At 40.7% G+C, this 19,293-nt stretch overlaps 1 protein-coding gene across 12 annotated transcripts in view; it reads right to left on the bottom strand.

Moving 5' to 3' along the window:
• Positions 1 to 257: 257 nt before the first annotated feature.
• The window catches only part of LOC137036379 (NLR family CARD domain-containing protein 3-like), a 32,817-nt gene continuing 13,781 nt past the window's right edge, over positions 258 to 19,293 (bottom strand). Inside the window, exons 8-13 of one of the 12 annotated variants that reach the window (XR_010897173.1) lie at positions 14,058 to 14,104; positions 8,144 to 8,669; positions 7,881 to 7,980; positions 5,837 to 7,693; positions 4,422 to 5,748; positions 3,188 to 3,295 (exon numbers count right to left, since the gene is read on the bottom strand). Coding sequence is in view for 3 of the 12 variants with exons in the window: in XM_067410523.1 (XP_067266624.1) it covers positions 2,715 to 3,295; positions 14,058 to 14,104 (628 nt within the window). In the remaining 9 variants the exon portion in view is untranslated. Of the gene's footprint in view, positions 3,296 to 4,421; positions 5,749 to 5,836; positions 9,235 to 14,057; positions 14,105 to 19,293 lie in introns of those variants that run through there. The other 11 variants (XR_010897166.1, XR_010897167.1, XR_010897170.1 and 8 more) reach the window with 11 other exon arrangements.

The raw sequence follows: 19,293 nt of genomic DNA, 5'->3' as shown, positions 1-19,293 counted from the left end.
CCCAGAAGTTTGCAGACTGTTATAAAAAGAAGAGGGGATGCCACACAGTGGTAAACATGGCCTTTTCCCAACTTTTTTGAGATCTGTTGATGCCATGAAATTTAAAATCAACTTATTTTTCCCTTAAAATGATACATTTTCTCAGGTTAAACATTTGATCATTGACATCTATGTTGTATTCTGAATAAAATATTGAAATTTGAAACTTCCACATCATTGCATTCTGTTTTTATTCACAATTTGTACAGTGTCCCAACTTTTTTGGAATCGGGTTTGTATTTGTGTGTGTCCTCATAAATCATGAAAACACACACACACAGACACAGACACACACACACTCATTCTGACATGATATTTCAGTGACAGTGTAACGATTGGCCCTATTGGTCGAGTTTACATGAACTAAAATAGGGTCAGATTAAACTGTGTGAGAGTTTGGAGTGTTTAAATAGACGAGACGTACAACAGTAATATAGTGAATAAACTGAATGTATTTACAATAAACACAAGAAACTGAAAACAACACAATAAACTAGAATAACTGTTAAAAGAACAGAGTCTGTTTTCACCATAAAACAGTCCATCAGAATCCTAGTGTGTTTCCAGTGTGAAAGTGAGAAGTGTCCACCGGTGTATATAAAGTATATATATAAAGAGACAGAATAAACTCCACAATCCAGGGCTGCTGATCACCGATGCATTTGTAGAGAGAGATTGATTGCCATGCTGCCTCCTTTATACTGGTGTACTTCCTGATTCCTGTCATGTGATCAGTCACATGACAGACAGACCCATTCACATTTAAAGACATACACACATTAAAATGGATAAGAGGAATAAAATAGACAACAACAACAAAAAAAATTAAAACTATATTAGACATGAAATCATTGTAATAAATGGAGCGGTAAAACATGTCTTTACTGTAACAGTGTCACAACAGTATTAATGTAATGAAGAGACTCTATAACATCTCACTGTTCTGATTCATCATCAGCTCAAAGCATTATGGGTAGAGTCTCACTGTCACTGATTCATCATGAGCTCAAAGCATTATGGGTAGAATCTCTCTGTCACTGATTCATCATCAGCTCAAAGCATTATGGGTAGAATCTCTCTGTTCTGATTCATCATCAGCTCAAAGCATTATGGGTAGAGTCTCTCTGTCACTGATTCATCATCAGCTCAAAGCATTATGGGTAGAATCTCTCTGTCACTGATTCATCATCAGCTCAAAGCATTATGGGTAGAGTCTCTCTGTCACTGATTCATCATCAGCTCAAAGCATTATGGGTAGAGTCTCTCTGTCACTGATTCATCATGAGCTCAAAGCATTATGGGTAGAGTCTCACTGTCACTCATTCATCATCAGCTCAAAGCATTATGGGTAGAGTCTCTGTCACTGATTCATCATCAGCTCAAAGCATTATGGGTAGAGTCTCACTGTCACTGATTCATCATCAGCTCAAAGCATTATGGGTAGAGTCTCTGTCACTGATTCATCATCAGCTCAAAGCATTATGGGTAGAGTCTCACTGTCACTGATTCATCATCAGCTCAAAGCATTATGGGTAGAGTCTCTCTGTCACTGATTCATCATCAGCTCAAAGCATTATGGGTAGATTCTCTGTCACTGATTCATCATCAGCTCAAAGCATTATGGGTAGAGTCTCTGTCACTGATTCATCATCAGCTCAAAGCATTATGGGTAGAGTCTCACTGTCACTGATTCATCATCAGCTCAAAGCATTATGGGTAGAGTCTCACTGTCACTGATTCATCATCAGCTCAAAGCATTATGGGTAGATTCTCACTGTCACTGATTCATCATCAGCTCAAAGCATTATGGGTAGAGTCTCACTTTCACTGATTCATCATCAGCTCAAAGCATTATGGGTAGAGTCTCACTGTCACTGATTCATCATCAGCTCAAAGCATTATGGGTAGAGTCTCTCTGTTCTGATTCATCATCAGCTCAAAGCATTATGGGTAGAGTCTCTCTGTCACTGATTCATCATCAGCTCAAAGCATTATGGGTAGATTCTCACTGTCACTGATTCATCATCAGCTCAAAGCATTATGGGTAGAGTCTCACTTTCACTGATTCATCATCAGCTCAAAGCATTATGGGTAGAGTCTCACTGTCACTGATTCATCATCAGCTCAAAGCATTATGGGTAGAGTCTCACTGTCACTGATTCATCATCAGCTCAAAGCATTATGGGTAGAGTCTCACTGTCACTGATTCATCATCAGCTCAAAGCATTATGGGTAGAGTCTCTCTGTTCTGATTCATCATCAGCTCAAAGCATTATGGGTAGAGTCTCACTGTCACTCATTCATCATCAGCTCAAAGCATTATGGGTAGAGTCTCTCTGTCACTGATTCATCATCAGCTCAAAACATTATGGGTAGAGTGTCTCTGTCACTGATTCATCATCAGCTCAAAGCATTATGGGTAGATTCTCACTGTCACTGATTCATCATCAGCTCAAAGCATTATGGGTAGAGTCTCTCTGTTCTGATTCATCATCAGCTCAAAGCATTATGGGTAGAGTCTCACTGTCACTCATTCATCATCAGCTCAAAGCATTATGGGTAGAGTCTCTCTGTCACTGATTCATCATCAGCTCAAAGCATTATGGGTAGAGTCTCTCTGTCACTGATTCATCATGAGCTCAAAGCATTATGGGTAGAGTCTCTCTACAGTCTGTTCATGAACACAGTTTCACTGATCCAGACCAAACCATAAACCCAGGATAGAGCGGTTGAGTGAATGTGGTCTGGACTGTGTGGATGAGGATCATTGTGTCTCCAGGGACGCTGTAGAAGGACAGAGTTCCTGCACTGTGATCCACATACACTCCTGTTCTAAAGTGATTCACCTCCTTATCATCATCATCATCATCATCATTCACTCCTGTTCTCCTGCTGATGGGCTCTACAGGGAGATCAGTCTTTATGTTATTGTGTCTGAATGAGTATCTGGAGGAAGAGCAGCTCAAACTCCAGGATTGATCATTAGATCCAAACACACACTCAATACCCCGTCCCTTCCTCCTGATGCTCTTATATGACACTGATATATCCACACATCCACTCCACTCAATCTCCCAGTAACAGCGTCGATCACACACACTCTCTCTACACAACACCTGACGATTATACACATCAAATCTGTCGGGATGATCAGGATACGACTGTGGTGTGTTAGTGTCAGTAATCACTGTGTTCTCCTCAGACAGACGGATCCATTCACTCACTGTGTTCAGATCCGGAGTGATCCGATGGGAATCTGATGGAGATAAAACACATCACAATCAGGAATCATCAATCTGTCCATCTTTTAATCTACACTGTAAACATGATTTCTGCTGCTTGTTAAATGAACTTCATTAAAATGAGTTAAACCACACAATTACTGCACATTCTGTCCTGATTTAATGGAGTAAATCCACTTAAACACGTCAAACTGAAGTTCACTTCATCATTTGTGTTGAACGAACTGAAACTGGGCAGTTCCCAGCATGCTTTGCTCTGGTCTGGATCTATTCCAGAATCTGACAAGTTCATGTAGGATTTGTCTCAGATCTGAACTTGATTTAGGATCTTCTCCTCTCTCACAGAATCTCATCTGTAGTTGTGAATCTTAAAGCCTCCATCAGTTCGGTGATCGATTCTCAGGTCTGTTACCAAGAGCAGCTGCTGTGAAGAAACGCTCCAGATTAAAATGGAGGATCAAAACAGTGTGATTTTAATGAAGAGCTGCAGAAGGAGAAGTTTGATCAGTGCGATAGAAAAGACAAAGTCTATCACTGATCAGTAATTACAGACTCCATGAAATAGTGTTTTGTTGCACATCATTTGTGTGTTCAGAAAGTCTTTCCAGCATCAAACATCGACTTAAAATACTGTAAAATACTTTGTATGAAGTCTACATGATGACATCATAAAAATGCGGCCTCTGATTGGTGCTTATTTAGTGGTTTGCACAGACTTGAGTTCAGAACAGATGTTAAGTTTTGGTGTTAATTTTGGTAGCTAGGCTAAATAGTTTACCAATTTACATAATGTTCTTGAAAACTATTATACAGAGCAGCAGCCCCCTATATTTATGATTAACAATCAATTGATTAATTAGTTAGAAACTAGTTGCTATGAACACAGGTGCCATCAGTTGTCTTCTTATGAATGACTTGTTTGTCATTGAGTCAGTGTTGCTAATGCAAAGTAGGCTCTTTTTTTTTTTTTTTTTTTTTTTTTACCAAACTTAAAGTTACTACATTAAGACACAATTCAAGAGTCATTCACAAACTGTTAAACATTAAACTGTTGGTTACTTTAAAACTGACCTTCATATGGGAGATCACAGGGATATTTTAATATTTGATCTGTTAAAGCCACAATATGTAAATTTTCACCACTAGAAGTCGCTTATTCAGTTGCTTATCCTTGATTTTGTGGAATCATGGGATGTGTTGTCTTCATGTCTACAGCCAGTGGAAAAGAATCGGGACAGGACTCTGGCAGAAATCATGTTCATGGACGAGATTATTAACATTGGCAGGTACTATGAGACACTGCAGTAAGCTTGATCAATGTTAGTCATGGTAAAACATGGTACTCACTGTAAATCAAGAAAACGAGATTTAAAAAGCAGCTATATAACATGATTAGTTTTCAGTCGATGAATGAATCCAAACAGTTCCTTATCTGTTGAATAAAACATATAATATGTTTTATTAGTCATATGAGGAATATAATGTGTCTTTGGTGTTCCCATGGTTTCTACAAAATAAAATCGGAAATTGAGGGTATGATGCATTGATAGGCGACACACGGACACAGCTCTTGTCCTGTTAAAATTGTTTCTCTGGATTTAAACATTCTTGGAAACATTTGGGATAATGTAAGTACACAAGTCAACAAAATATATAACATTGTTCTACTGGTTTTTGGATATTTTAATCCAAAAATCTTACTGTACATAGTGTGCCTTTAACTGGTCACATATGTCAGATTTATTGATTGAAAAAGCTGTTGCTATCAAACATTGTTTACTTAAGTCAGTGTAATGGTGAAGGGATCGATCAAATAGTCCAAATGATGGAAGGTTTGCGAATAAATTTCATGCTCTATTGTAAAAGTATTTTTTTAGTATTTTTAAAATACAAAAATACAGGAGTTTATTTTGATACATGGTGTGGCTGCTGTATTTTTTAGTTTAATTTGATATGCTTAAAATTGTAATGAATCGTCATTCAGGCTGGGATCCATTTGCATGCTTTTATTAGACAGGCTCGTAGTCGTACAGGCAAGGTAGATCAGGGGCAAACAGGTATAACAGGGAACAGGCAAAATCATAAACTGAGAACAGGAAAAGTTCATGGCTGGCAGATAACACTCACAGATCAGGGTAACAAAGCACAGGTCAGGGGTAGGCAGCAGAGATTCGTAAACGGTAAACAGCAGGTTCAGTAACAGGCAGGCAGGCAGAATATAGAATAACGCTCAGAATTGTACACCATGACAATACAAGACTTCGCGTTTGAATGAGGTGTGAGAGCGTCCTTATTAGTCCAGTAAATGATGAACAGCAGGTGGGTAATTAGTCCAAGTGCGGGGGTTGCTGGGAAATGTAGTGTGTGTGTGTGTGTGCTAGTACTCGGGAGAGGGCTCCCTCCGATGGCCAGAGGAGGGAATCACAGAGTTTGTCTCTGTGACAGAGCCCCCCCCCTACCCCTACACCTAAAGTGGGAGAGATACGGAAATGGTCAGGCAATGCTAAACGGAATGAAACTGGTGATCTGAAATGATCTGAAATGGACCAACATACCTCAGGCTAAGTTTTTTGCAGGGTGTCTGAAGGTGTAGGTCCCTGGTAGACAGCCATACCCATTGGCCTGGACGGTAAGTGGGACCGGGATGGCGGTGGCGATCCGCTTGCTCTCTCGTTCGGCGGACAGCGTGCTGCAGGTGAGTGTGTGCTCTGTTCCAGGTTGCTTCACTTCGGTTCATCCAGTCATTTATTGCGGGCACATCGGTGGGTTCCCCTGATCACGGGAATAAAGGAGGTTGGTATCCCAGGAAGGTAGTCAGACCTGTTGCTAGTTTGCGGAGTGAGTTCTGAGCATATTCGGCCCACAGGAGGAATCGGGCCCAATCATTCTGATGCTGGCTGCAGTATGATCGAAGGAAACGGATGAGTTCTTGATTAAGGCATTCAATTTGTCCGTTCGATTGTGGATGGTAGCCGGAGGTGAGACTGACGTTAATGTTGAGTGCTTGACAGAAAGCAGACCAGAGACGGGATGTGAATTGGGGATCACGGTCAGAGACGATGTCTTCAGGTAAACCATACAGTCAAAATACCCAGTTACACAGGTGTTCAGCAGTCTGCATAGCAGTGGGGAGCTTGGGCAGCGGAATGAGTCGGCAAGCTTTGGAGAAGCGGTAAGTATGATGGTGTATTGATCAGATGGTGGTAGGTCTGTGACGAAATCTATGGCAATATGGGACCATGGGTGCTGAGGTATGGGTAGTGGCTGGAGTAGACCAGCAGGTGACTGATGGGAAGATATATTAACATTACAGGTGGTGCAATGATGAATTAACTGGATAGTATCCCTGTCCAGTGATGGCCACCAAAAGCGGTTCTGGGAGGTGTATTGTAGCTGTGATCCCAGGGTGACCAGATGCGGGTAAGCTGTGTACCATCTCCAGGACTCAGGTTCTGTAATTCTCAGGGACGAAGGTTTTATTCAGAGGACACTCTGGCGGGATTTCAGTCTGGGAATTGGCCTCCTCGAGTTCAGCCGTGATATTCCACTGAATGGGAGCAACAACGAGAGATTCAGGCAACACAGTTTCAGGAATTTTGTGTATGAGCTCACCTTCAAACTGCCACAAGAGTGCATCAGCCTTGACATTCTTTGAGCCTGGCCTGTATGTAACTATGAAGTGGAAGCGTGAGAACAACAGGGACCATCGGGCTTGACGTAGGTTCAGCCTCTTTGGTTGTGGCCAAATCAAGATCGTTGAGACCTTCTTTTCATCCATGGCTACCCCGTCGGGGCTGATTACGTAGCCCAGGAATGACACACAAGTCTGATGAAACTCACACTTTTCAGCTTTCGCATAGAGTTGATACTGGATCAGCCATTTCAACACTTCCCTGACCTGTTGAATATGTTCACTGAGGGTGTCAGAATAAATCAGAATGTCATCGATGTAGACGATAACAAACTTACTTAAAATGTCACGGAATACATCATTAATGAATGCTTGAAATATGGAAGGACTATTGACCAGGCCGAAGGGCATTACAAGGTATTCATAGTGGCCATTGGCAGTGGAGAATGCTGTCTTCCATTCATTACCTTCCCGGATGCGGATCAGGTTGTAAGCGCTGCGAAGATCCAGTTTGGTAAAGTATTTGGCTGTTTGTAACTGTTCTAGGGCTGCAGGGACCAGAGGAAGTGGGTAGCGAAACTTGACAGTTATTTCATTGAGTCCACGGTAATCAATGCAGGGCCGTAAACCGCCATCCTTTTTCCCTGCGAAAAAGAAGTGGAGGTGGGTAAGATGTGGAATTGGATTTTCTCGGTGTGGAAGAGTCCTATCTGCATGGTGAGTGGTTTGGTGATGGCTTTCACATCCCCGGTGCCCAGCGGGCGTCCATCTATCGCTTCCACTGTGAGGGAAGAAGAGCATGCAATTATGGGAATATGACTCTGTTGAACAAAGTGTTGTGACATGAAGTTCCCCGCTGCTCCAGAATCCAGCAAAGCGTGAGTACTGTACTTGAGATAATCAATCTGTAGCGTTATGGGGACAGAAACACACATGTCAGATTGATAGACTGTTTTATCATCACTCACCGGTCGTGGGTCTTCAGAGCGTGATCGGACTGGGCAATTGTTCCGTATGTGTCCTGGATTTCCACAATACAGACACAGGCGATGAGCCATCCTACGAGTTCTCTCCGTTTTAGACAGATGATAAGAGTTAATTTGCATGGCTTCAGAATTATCATGTTCACTGGGCTGACCTGTGCGAACCCCAGACATAGTGGTGACTTTGCGAGAACGGAGGAGATTGGCTATTTGGATGGTGAGTTTGATGAACTGATCTAAGCTTTTACCTTCATCCCGGCAGGCGAGCTCAGCTTGTAATTCATGTGTTAACCCTCTCTGAAAACAGGTCTACAAAGTATCGTTCACTCAGTTCGTCTGTGCAGCTAGGGTGCGAAACGCCAGGGCAGCGGTCTTGGGTCCCTGTCTCAGCTTCATCAGCCGGTCACCCGCCCCTTTTCCGTCGCTGGGGTGATCAAAAACCTCCTTGAATCTCTGCACAAAATACTCAAAGGAAGAAAATGCGGTACCATCATCCCGCCATACAGCAGTTATCCATTCAAGCGCTTTGCCAGAGAATAATGAACATACAAAAGCAATCTTACCAGCCTCAGTGGTGAACAGAGCGGGTTGCTGGTTGAGGTATAGTGAGCATTGCAACATGAAGCCTTTACATTTTGAAGGATCGCCGTCACACTTCTCTGGCAGAGACAAGCGCGGGTGGTGAGAGGGTGGCGTTTCGGCTGCCTGGTTAATGGCCGCCACTGCGAGTGTTGGTGGCATGGGCGGCGCAGTTGTCTGGAGACCTTGCAGAGCCTTTAGAGAGAGGTAAGGTGGTTCAGCTGGTGCTGGTAAGTGGCGAGTTGGCTGGCTTGAGCTGACATGGTAGCACACAGGTGGTTGAAAGCAGCTGGATCTTGAGCTGGCGAAGTCTTCTGTAATGAATCGTCATTCAGGCTGGGATCCATTTGCATGCTTTTATTAGACAGGCTCGTAGTCGTACAGGCAAGTTAGATCAGGGGCAAACAGGTATAACAGGGAACAGGCAAAGGTCAGGGCTGGCAGATAACACTCACAGATCAGGGTAACAAAGCACAGGTCAGGGGTAGGCAGCAGAGATTCGTAAACGGTAAACAGCAGGTTCAGTAACAGGCAGGCAGGCAGAATATAGAATAACGCTCAGAATTGTACACCACGGCAATACAAGACTTCGTGTTTGAATGAGGTGTGAAAGCGTCCTTATTAGTCCAGTAAATGATGAACAGCAGGTGGGTAATTAGTCCAAGTGCAGGGGTTGGTGGGAAATATAGTGTGTGTGTGTGCTAGTATTCGGGAGAGGGCTCCCTCCGATGGCCAGAGGAGGGAATCACGGAGTTCGTCTCTGTGACAAAAATTAAGGTATTTGGTATTTTATTTTAAAATACTGTAACAGTTTGAGAAACTGTTATCATAGTTTTCTCTGCCTCACCATAAAGGGGGTGCTAGTGAGTTATAGGCAGGTAGGAATAATTGCTGTTTAGTCAGAGGAGTCAGTCTGCTATGGGGAGGTAGGAATGGCCTACCTGATTTTGACTCTCAAGTCACTTCTGTCGAGCAGGTTTCTCGCCCAGTATAAGTCATGTTTTCTTTTTCATGTCATAAGTGTATTTACTCACTATAATATTGTGGATGTTTGTCTAATTGCACATATTGTCTATTGTAAAGGGGCTTCATGGTTGGTGACTACCGCTAAGTGGGTTAACGTGGTACGCTAGTCCCACATGGTTTGGCCTGCTTGAATGGCTGCATGGGGCTTTTAATGGTTTAATTCATGCTGGGTCGGTGTCGTGATTTTGAAAGGCAACAAATGCCTCAACCTGTGTGAATTCCTGATGATGGACAATGTTTCACAATGATTAAATACATCTATTTTTGTCTTTGGGGACTTATTTTTTTGCGATTTTTGCAAGACCTTTATCGTTTGGATTTCTGTCTGACTTTCTGCCTGTGGGATTTGGACATTAACTGTATGGACTTCACACCAACTTATTCCAGATAAGAATTGTTGTTTCTCTATTGCTCACAATTGTTTATATTTGGAGGTATTGATTGTAATGCTATTGTGTGAGACATTCAACTATTAATTCTTATGAATATATCTCTTTGCATATTTTCGAAACTACTTTGTGGGTTGTTTATTTTACACACCTAGTAAGACAGGAAGACCTTTTTTATGAACAAACAGCGAATCCTCCCTAATATAGATGTGTAGCCAAAGCTTTTGTATGAAAGAGCGGCAGTTACAATACATTTTGATGTATTTTTGCCCTTCCCTGACAGTGCGCAGAATACAACATGTTCTTCAGTCACTGTTCACAAGGGCTGTAGTAAGGGAAAGCAGTAGGCGATGTCTACACAATGTAGTTTATGTGTTTAATTTGCAGTATCACAACATACACATTCTGTATGTAAAATAGCAGATAGGGACGTCTACAAAGAACAAAACTTTGAGGAAAAACAATCAATCGTTACGTCCATATGATTTACTCTTGAAAAAAAGTGATCAAACTGTGAACACACACAAACACACACAAACACAAACACACACACACACACACACACACACACACTCACACACACACACACACACACACACACACACACACACACACCCCATAGAGTTAGTTTTTTTACAATCACTTTGTTACTATTTTCAGAACCATGATGTAATTTTTCACAACTCTAGACACAAAACTCACAACCAATGATCAAAATGCACATTTTTCAAAACTCTAACCCTTTTCTCAATTGCTTGGATACAATACACATAAAACTTAGATCATTTGTTCATTCAACAAAAATCACCTGTTAAATATGACACAACTTAACATCAAATTACTACTATTTCAAAAGGCAATTCACACATAACATTTCAAATGAGTGTCTATTCATTTCCTTACAATGATCTAACTATCAATTGATACAACTACTCAAAATGATAAGTAACCGTTGCATTACTCTTATTGCATAGTTGTATAGAAACAGACAAACAATCTTCCATGTTTACTTTAAATCATGAAAGTTTCATACAGTACAAGCAAGTTGAGGAACACTGCATTTGATGTTTTACAGTACTGTCTTTTCTTTTCTATTTCATAGCTAATTATTTTTACTTTGATTCAAATAAAGCTATGTTGTGATTGTATTGTAGTGTTTTGCAACAATATATATCAAACTTTGTTCAATGATTCTGTGTCTGTAGTATTCTCTCTACTACTGCAGTACTTTTACAGAGATGTATTTACTGTACATGTAGTACCATAATGAAACCTGTATCACCTATTTTGTTCTACAATATTTAATGATTGTACGAACAATGACACAGTGAAACTATCGGTTGCTTGTTTGTGTGTGATCTATAGTTATGTTTCAGTGGTATTTCACAGTAAATTTGTGTTTTGAACCAATGATTGTGCAAGTGCAAGATTTCTTTAAAGATATGAATGCACAATGCAATGTTTTGAACATTAGACAGCCTGTGTTACAAATGATAACTGTTTTGAGTTTTTTTTATGTCTAGAGTTTTGAAAAATGACATCAAGGTTCTGAAAATAGTAGCAAAGTGATTGTAAAAAACTGTAAATTACAGTGATGGTTCTAGTCTACTCTCTCTCTTGCATTTGGCCACCAGAGATCACCACTCTTGGCCTTCCTCTCCTTTGTCCTCCACGCACTCTCCCTCTCTGAACCGCTCTTCTTTGATCCATATTGGCCAACAAATTCTGTTCCAAACTATCCCCTTCTATACTAAATCATGGTAATGAGACTAAGGCAGAATACCTGGGTGGAATTTCAGCTAAAATTGCAAATAGCTTGTAATGATTATTTTTTTAATTTTTGGCTATAAAATTGAGAATATTTTAAAATAATTACTGCATAAATGCTTGGAATTTGCCATCATTCTGTTTTGAATGTGTTTTTAATCATTTTGAATGCAGGGTGTTAGCATTAGAAAAATACATAAGATTTTGCATGATGTGGAGTACGAATGGGAAAAGAGTTCCTGAATTTTGAAAAGTGTGGTCACTGAATGCATTTTGTCTGAAAGCAAAATGGTTCACAGTTTGGTCTGCATTGACTTCTGTTTCACTGACTGTGTGAAAAGTTTTGAAAATGTGTTTTCAGTATTAAACAATGCTTGTTAGCAACTGGAAAAACTGTAAGAGTTTAGAAAAAGTACTTTAAGTATTGGTAAACGCTCGTTAGCAATTGAAAAAAAAACCTGTAATGTTACATGAATATCAAGTATCTCTGAATGAAATTGTCAATAATGTGGGTAAAGCACATCTCTTGTGTTGTCAGTCATGTTACTTACACTAATAAAGCTCTCTGATCAGTCTGGAGTGTTCTGTAGGAGTCCAGTGATCTCTCTTATCAGTAAGGCAAAATAAGGCGTTCACGACCCTCAACAATATCAGCATCTCAACAATAAACCTTAATGTTATAAAGCGACGAGAGTACTTTTTGTGCTCCAAAAAACAAAATAACTATTCAACAATATCTAGTGATGGACGATTTCAAAACACTGCCTCGAAGCTATATGAATCTTTTGTTTCGAATCAGTGGTTCGGAGCGTCAAAGTCACATGATTTCAGTAAATGGGGCCTTAAATAAGGAATACGTTATTATGTCAATTTTTGTCCCATATTTATGTAAATAATTAAGCACTTTCAGAAACTTTTTTCAATTTTATAAATTGTAAATGACAGATAGGATTATTTATTATGCATGTATATGATTAATATGAATGATAAATCAATCATATTAATTAATCTGTTTATTAATGTCTAAAAAATATAATGATTATCTGTCTAAGCAGCTCTGATAATGTATGGAATATTATATTAGGCTAATAAATTATCCAGATTTTATAATCATGGATGTGTCTGTCACCACATGCTGCTTTAACTTGTGTTCATCAGAAGTTTCTGAAAGACCCAGTGATAACTTTCCCCATTCAGCTCAATACCCAGAGAGTGTCTTGTGTTTAAAAGACGGTCATGAGCTTGAAGTGTGAACACAGATTTACACACAGATTTACACACAGATTTACAGTGCACGCTCTCCAGACTCTGTCGCTATGGAAACAAAGATGCTAAAATGAGCTTCACTGTTATTTCTTGTGAAATTTATTTCATTATTACTGCTATTAGTGTTATCCACAATGCAAAATGCTTGTTCGTTTATTCAAGTATGTGTGGATCTGTGTAAAATATGGGACAAATCTTGTCCTGTACTGATTTGATATGCATAATTTAACCTTTAAATCCTGTATTTTACGGGATGGTGGCATTGTGTCAACCCTACAATAGCAGCGATCATTACTGAGGACGCTCAGGGTTTGTGGGATATTGTAAAACATTAATCCATTTCTTTGTGATTTGCTGTTATCAGACCACAGTACAGCAGATAGACGCATGTTACAGTTCAGTCCTACAGATGGAGACCGCTCCACTGTGTGACGTCACATGACATTCATTAATTATCTTTCTGTTCATTTGTGTGTCCATCTTCCATTCTCCTGTGGAACCACACTTCAAAATAAAAGTCCCTATAGGAATGATAACTCAAATAGAGGATAAAATACTATTTTTTAAAACTAAATAAGTACACAACTAATGCTAAAACACACACTAAAATATACATGATATATTATTCTGATGAAGTGAACCACAAAACTAAACTATTAAATAACTGAGGGTTATGTGATTTTTTTTTTTTTTTTGGCTTTCAAAATATTTTGAAGTTAGGACATCAGTGGGGTTGTCCTAAAGTTAAGACAGTTTAGGATGTTTCTGTAATACACTTTTCCTGTTGCTAGTTAAGATAATATAATGCGCTTAAGAAACGTCATTCTGTAATAGCTTTTGTACTAAATGAGGTTCTGACTGAAATTGCCATGGATAAGATAGGACTATAGAGTGTAATTGTAATTGTGTGTATGCGTGTGTGTGAGAGAGAGTGAATAAGCGTGTGTATGTGTGTGTGCTTTTTTTGTGATTTATGATGACACAAATTTGTATAATTTCATGGGTATTACACTGGTATTATGATGTAAACATGAAAAATTAGGACATTTCATGAGTCTCATATTTAAAATAGCTTTAAAAACATACTAAACAATGTTTTATTAAATTTTATTAATTAGTGTCTGTGTGTACTTACATTTACGTAGTCCTGCTGTAATCCTGATCTCTCCTCCATGATCCACACTGAAAAACACACACAGTGTCACATTCACACACATACACACACAAGTAAACTTTTTACAAACCGATTCCAAAAAAGTTGGGACACTGTACAAATTGAGAATAAAAACAGAATGCAATGATGTGAAAGTTTCAAATTTCAATATTTTATTCAGAATACAACATAGATGACATATCAAATGTTTAAACTGAGAAAATGTATCATTTTAAGGGAAAAATAAGTTGTTTTCTATGGGTGAAAGATCTGGACTGCAGGCTGGCCATTTCAGTACCCGGATCATTCTTCTATGCAGCCATGATGTTGTAATTGATGCAGTATGTGGTCTGGCATTGTCATGTTGGAAAATACAAGTCTTTCCTGAAAGAGATGACGTCTGGATGGGAGCATATGTTGTTCCAGAACTTGGATATACCTTTCAGCATTGATGGTGCCTTTCCAGATGTGTAAGCTGCCCATGCCACACGTACTCATGCAACCCCATACCATCAGAGATGCAGGCTTCTGAACTGAGCGCTGATAACAACTTGGGTTGTCCTTGTCCTCTTTAGTCCAGATGACATGGCGTCCCAGTTTTCCAAAAAGAACTTCAAATTTATTCGTCTGACCACAGAACAGTTTTCCACTTTGCCACAGTCCATTTTAAATGAGCCTTGGCCCAGAGAAAACGACTGCGCTTCTGGATCATGTTTAGATATGGCTTCTTTTTTGACCTATAGAGTTTTAGCTGGCAACGGCGAATGGCGCGGTGGATTGTGTTCACCGACAATGATTTCTGGAAGTATTCCTGAGCCCATGTTGTGATTTCCATTACAGTAGCATTCCTGTATGTGATGCAGTGCCGTCTAAGGGCCCGAAGATCACGGGCATCCAGTATGGTTTTCCAGCCTTGACCCTTATGCACAGAGATTGTTCCAGATTCTCTGAATCTTTGGATGATATTATGCACTGTAGATGATGATAACTTCAAACTCTTTGCAATTTTTCTCTGAGAAACTCCTTTCTGATATTGCTCCACTATTTTTTATCGCAGCATTGGGGGAATTGGTGATCCTCTGCCCATCTTGACTTCTGAGAGACACTGCCACTCTGAGAGGCTCTTTTTATACCCAATCATGTTGCCAATTGACCTAATAAGTTGTAAATTGGTCCTCCAGCTGTTCCTTATATGTACATTTAACTTTTCCGGCCTCTTATTGCTACCTGTCCCAACTTTTTTGGAATGTGCAGCTCTCGTGAATGTAACATTGGAGTCCACTGGAGGCAAGTGTAGTTAAGAACCCATGTGCAGTTTATTAATGACGATAATCCAACATACTAACATGAACAGGAACAGGAACATAAACACAGACTTGACTTGACTTGACTTGACTTGACTATAAACACAAACGCACACCAAACAGCAGGTTACATTCAACAAAGCTAGACAAGATTACAATGGAACATGAGGGCTATTTATACAGGGAGACTAATGACAAACAAGGAACACCTGTGAACAATGAAGACAGAGGACCAATGGCAAGACAGAACTGAGATCACATGACAATGACAACCAATCAGAACATGACACATGAGACAGGGGAAGCACATGACATGAACACATGAGGGCAATGGAAACACATGATACAAAACACATGGCAAAATAAACAAAGCATAACAATGAAAACAAACCATAAACCGTGAACATGAAACAAAACCAAAACAAGACATGACATGACATTACAGTGAAACCCAAAATTAGCCAAAATTTGGCATGACATTTTGAAAATGTCTCACTTTCAACATTTGATATGTTATCTATATTCTATTGTGAAATGTGAGTTTATGAGATTTGTAAATTATTGCATTCCTTTTTTATTCACAATTTGTACAGTGTCCCAACTTTTTTGGAATCGGGTTTGTAGATTTCTGAGGTCATTTCTTAATTTTCTATAAAAATTCATCAAAATGGTAGTGAATAAATTATGTTGAATCAGGTGGAAATGTCCCAACAGTAGGAAAACACAAGCGTACACTTTGCACTTGGGACAAGCCTTGTTTTGTTTTTACATTTACACTTTAATTGTTGTTTTCTTCTCACTTTAGACACTGGAACAAAAAAAACATCCAGGTCACAGCATCAGAAGTGGAAACTTTGATGCTCTGTAATGCTGGAGACTGTGATGATGAAAGAGGGGAAGATCCAGAAGATCAGAGATCATGAGGAGATCTACTGATGTGTCTGAGAGGATTGATTTATGGTCTATTTAATGTATTCTGATGCGGTAAGAATTGATCATTGTTCTATAAAATATTTCATTACATTGTACCATTCAATAGTTCAGAGTCAGTAAGATTTTTGTATTAAAAAAATGTATTCAGCAAGGATGCATTAAATTGGTAAAAGATTATGTTCAAGTAAATAATGTGTAATCTTTATTCTCTTTCTATTGTATACCAAACACTGACATACACAAATCTATATATTCCTACATATCTGTATATGCACAATGTGTTGTGTACAGCCTTGTTTACATTTGAACTTCTTATGAAAACTTTCCACCTAATTCACAACATGTGCGTATGCACAGAAATTAGTTCTTTACCTCGTTCTAATGTTGATGAATTCAGAGTATTTTAAATGAGGGATCGTGTGCCAGAGGTAAGTCATTTACATAAAACACACCCAAACCATGTCGTCACTCTCAGCAAATATGACGCTCTCTAAAGATGCATTCACACAGCAAGATCCTCAATCCAAGAGTGCCATCCGCAAAACAAGTTCAAATGTGTAGTAAACAGCACATTCTAGGGCCCAGTTTATGGCCGGGCCCCTCTCTGTCCATAACAGTGGACAAAGGTTTGCTACATTTTGATTGGATCTTGGTGGACTAACACAAACAAACTGTCCAACGCCATCAGATAAAGATGGAAGGACAACATTGAGACCTCTTTCAGAGGGCAAGAAGAAGACCTCTTGTACCAAGCCTGAGAAGGACAGGACTTCTCATTGGTCCACATGGAGTTTCTGCCCTTCATCTATCTAAAGACTGCTTGCTAAGGTTTCCTAGAGACTGCCATAAAAATTCCTCGGGACCTTAGCAGCAATGGGTGAATCAAAGAGAGATCACCAAGATCCATCCAAATCCATTCAAAACTATGTTTGAAAACCTTAGAACTGATGCAAACTACACATCCATTTCATACTTATTCACAGAAATAAGTATTCTCAGCGACAGCTATTTGTAGTGCAACATCTGATACAAATGCAGCTGTTAACGTACAATTGAATGACAATTCAAACTTTTTCCATCATGTTTAGTCTCTATTTGTTTAGAATACTGCCAAAGGTATTCTGGTGGTGGTTTGGAAAGTGAGAAATGCATTGGTAAATGTGGTGAGAGGGGCGTGGTTCAGCGAGGTCTGCAACCGGAGAGAATAGCGGGAGACGCTTGGTAAGTGAGTGGGTTGAATACAAATCACGAACACCTGTTTCTCATTCCAGTGATTGGCGCGGAGATAGGATAAAACGCTGTGAGAAGCAGGAGTGTGTGAGAGAGAGGGGAACTGCTGACTGAGTCATGTCGAGGTTCTTGGAGTGAAGCCCTTGTGGATTGTGTATACCAAACTTGGAGAGAAGCCCTTTGTGGATGGTGTATACCGAACCTGGAGTGAAGCCCTTTGTGGATTGTTCTAATGGCCCGATGAGGTCCATACCAATTCTTTCGAAGGGGACCTGCATTAATGGGAGTGGGCGCAATGGCGCTTTTGGGGTGGCCGGTGGGTTTACCAACTGGAACAGCCAGAAAAAACGGATTATGAGACGATTTAGTGTCGCCGCCTGTCCCAAATGCCCCGCCATCGGATTAGAATGAACCGCGTGGAAAAGCATTTCCCTGCGGCTCTTTGGCACTAACAACTGGGTTGTATCTTCTTTTGTTTGAGTGTCTTGGGTCACTCGATACAACCTATCTCTTATAATCGCAAAATACGGATAAACAAGCGGACGTCCAGGCTGGAGAGGCTGACCATCAATTACGCAGACCTTTTCAAATGCATGTTTTAGCGTCTCATCGTGAGACTGTTCCAGGGGAAAATCATCGCGTTCCGGAAGAATTAGTCTTCCGGCTTCACTCCGCTCCCCTGCAGCAGAACTCTCCGGTCTCTGATCAGTCTCTCCCACCTGCACGCGCGCCTGTCTACCCCGCGTTCCTTTCCCCCAAGAGGCATCCGAGCATAAACATCCCAATAATTGCTTGAACGCAGGCCAATCCGTTCCCAAAATTATCGGATGCCGGAGGTGCGTGTTAACTGCCACCTCAACACTATGCTTTTGTCCCCTAAATTTAATGATGACGGGCATTACAGGATATCTCACCACGTCCCCGTGCACGCACTGAACCCCAACCATGCGGCCTGTATCCAACGCCTCAGATGAAATCAGGCTTTGATGAACAGAGGTTTGGTTGCAGCCCGAGTCCACCAAAGCCTGATAGGTACCCCCCTTGATACTCACAGGTATTTGGTACCCGCCAGCTTGACCAGGGGCGGCCTGTGGATTGTCGGGGACCCGGATCATTGTCCCGACCTCCATAACCGGACATTTATCCACAAAATGATCCGGATCCCCACACCGCCAACAGGCCGGCCCAGACCTGCCCGCCGCCCCAGTGGCAGAGAGTGGGCTGAATGGTTGGCGCGGAGAAAGGGGAGAAGCAGGAGTGGGGTCCGTCCCGGCACCAGTGTAGCACAGTTAAGTTCGTAGTTGGGGAAGGAAGAGGACAGGGTCGACGAACAACTGCTGACTGAGACTTTATTAACTTTCAAAAAAGGTTCAACAGAAAGACTGTGCAGCGCACAACAACAAAAATAAACAATCCACAAAGGGCTTCACTCCAGGTTCGGTATACACCATCCACAAAGGGCTTCTCTCCAAGTTTGGTATACACAATCCACAAGGGCTTCACTCCAAGAACCTCGACACGACTCAGTCAGCAGTTCCCCTCTCTCTCACACTCCTGCTTCTCACGGCGTTTTATCCTATCTCCGCGCCAATCACTGGAATGAGAAACAGGTGTTCGTGATTTGTATTCAACCCACTCACTTACCAAGCGTCTCCCGCTATTCTCTCCGGTTGCAGACCTCGCTGAACCACGCCCCCCTCGCCACAGTAAACTTTAAAGACACTGTAAAGACTTCCAACTTTGTGCTTTAT

Source organism: Chanodichthys erythropterus, chromosome 14 (genome assembly GCF_024489055.1).
Source record: "Chanodichthys erythropterus isolate Z2021 chromosome 14, ASM2448905v1, whole genome shotgun sequence".
Classification (NCBI taxonomy): domain Eukaryota; kingdom Metazoa; phylum Chordata; class Actinopteri; order Cypriniformes; family Xenocyprididae; genus Chanodichthys; species Chanodichthys erythropterus.
Note: the sequence above shows the minus strand (reverse complement) of the source record. Positions and strands in the feature narration are given on the sequence as shown.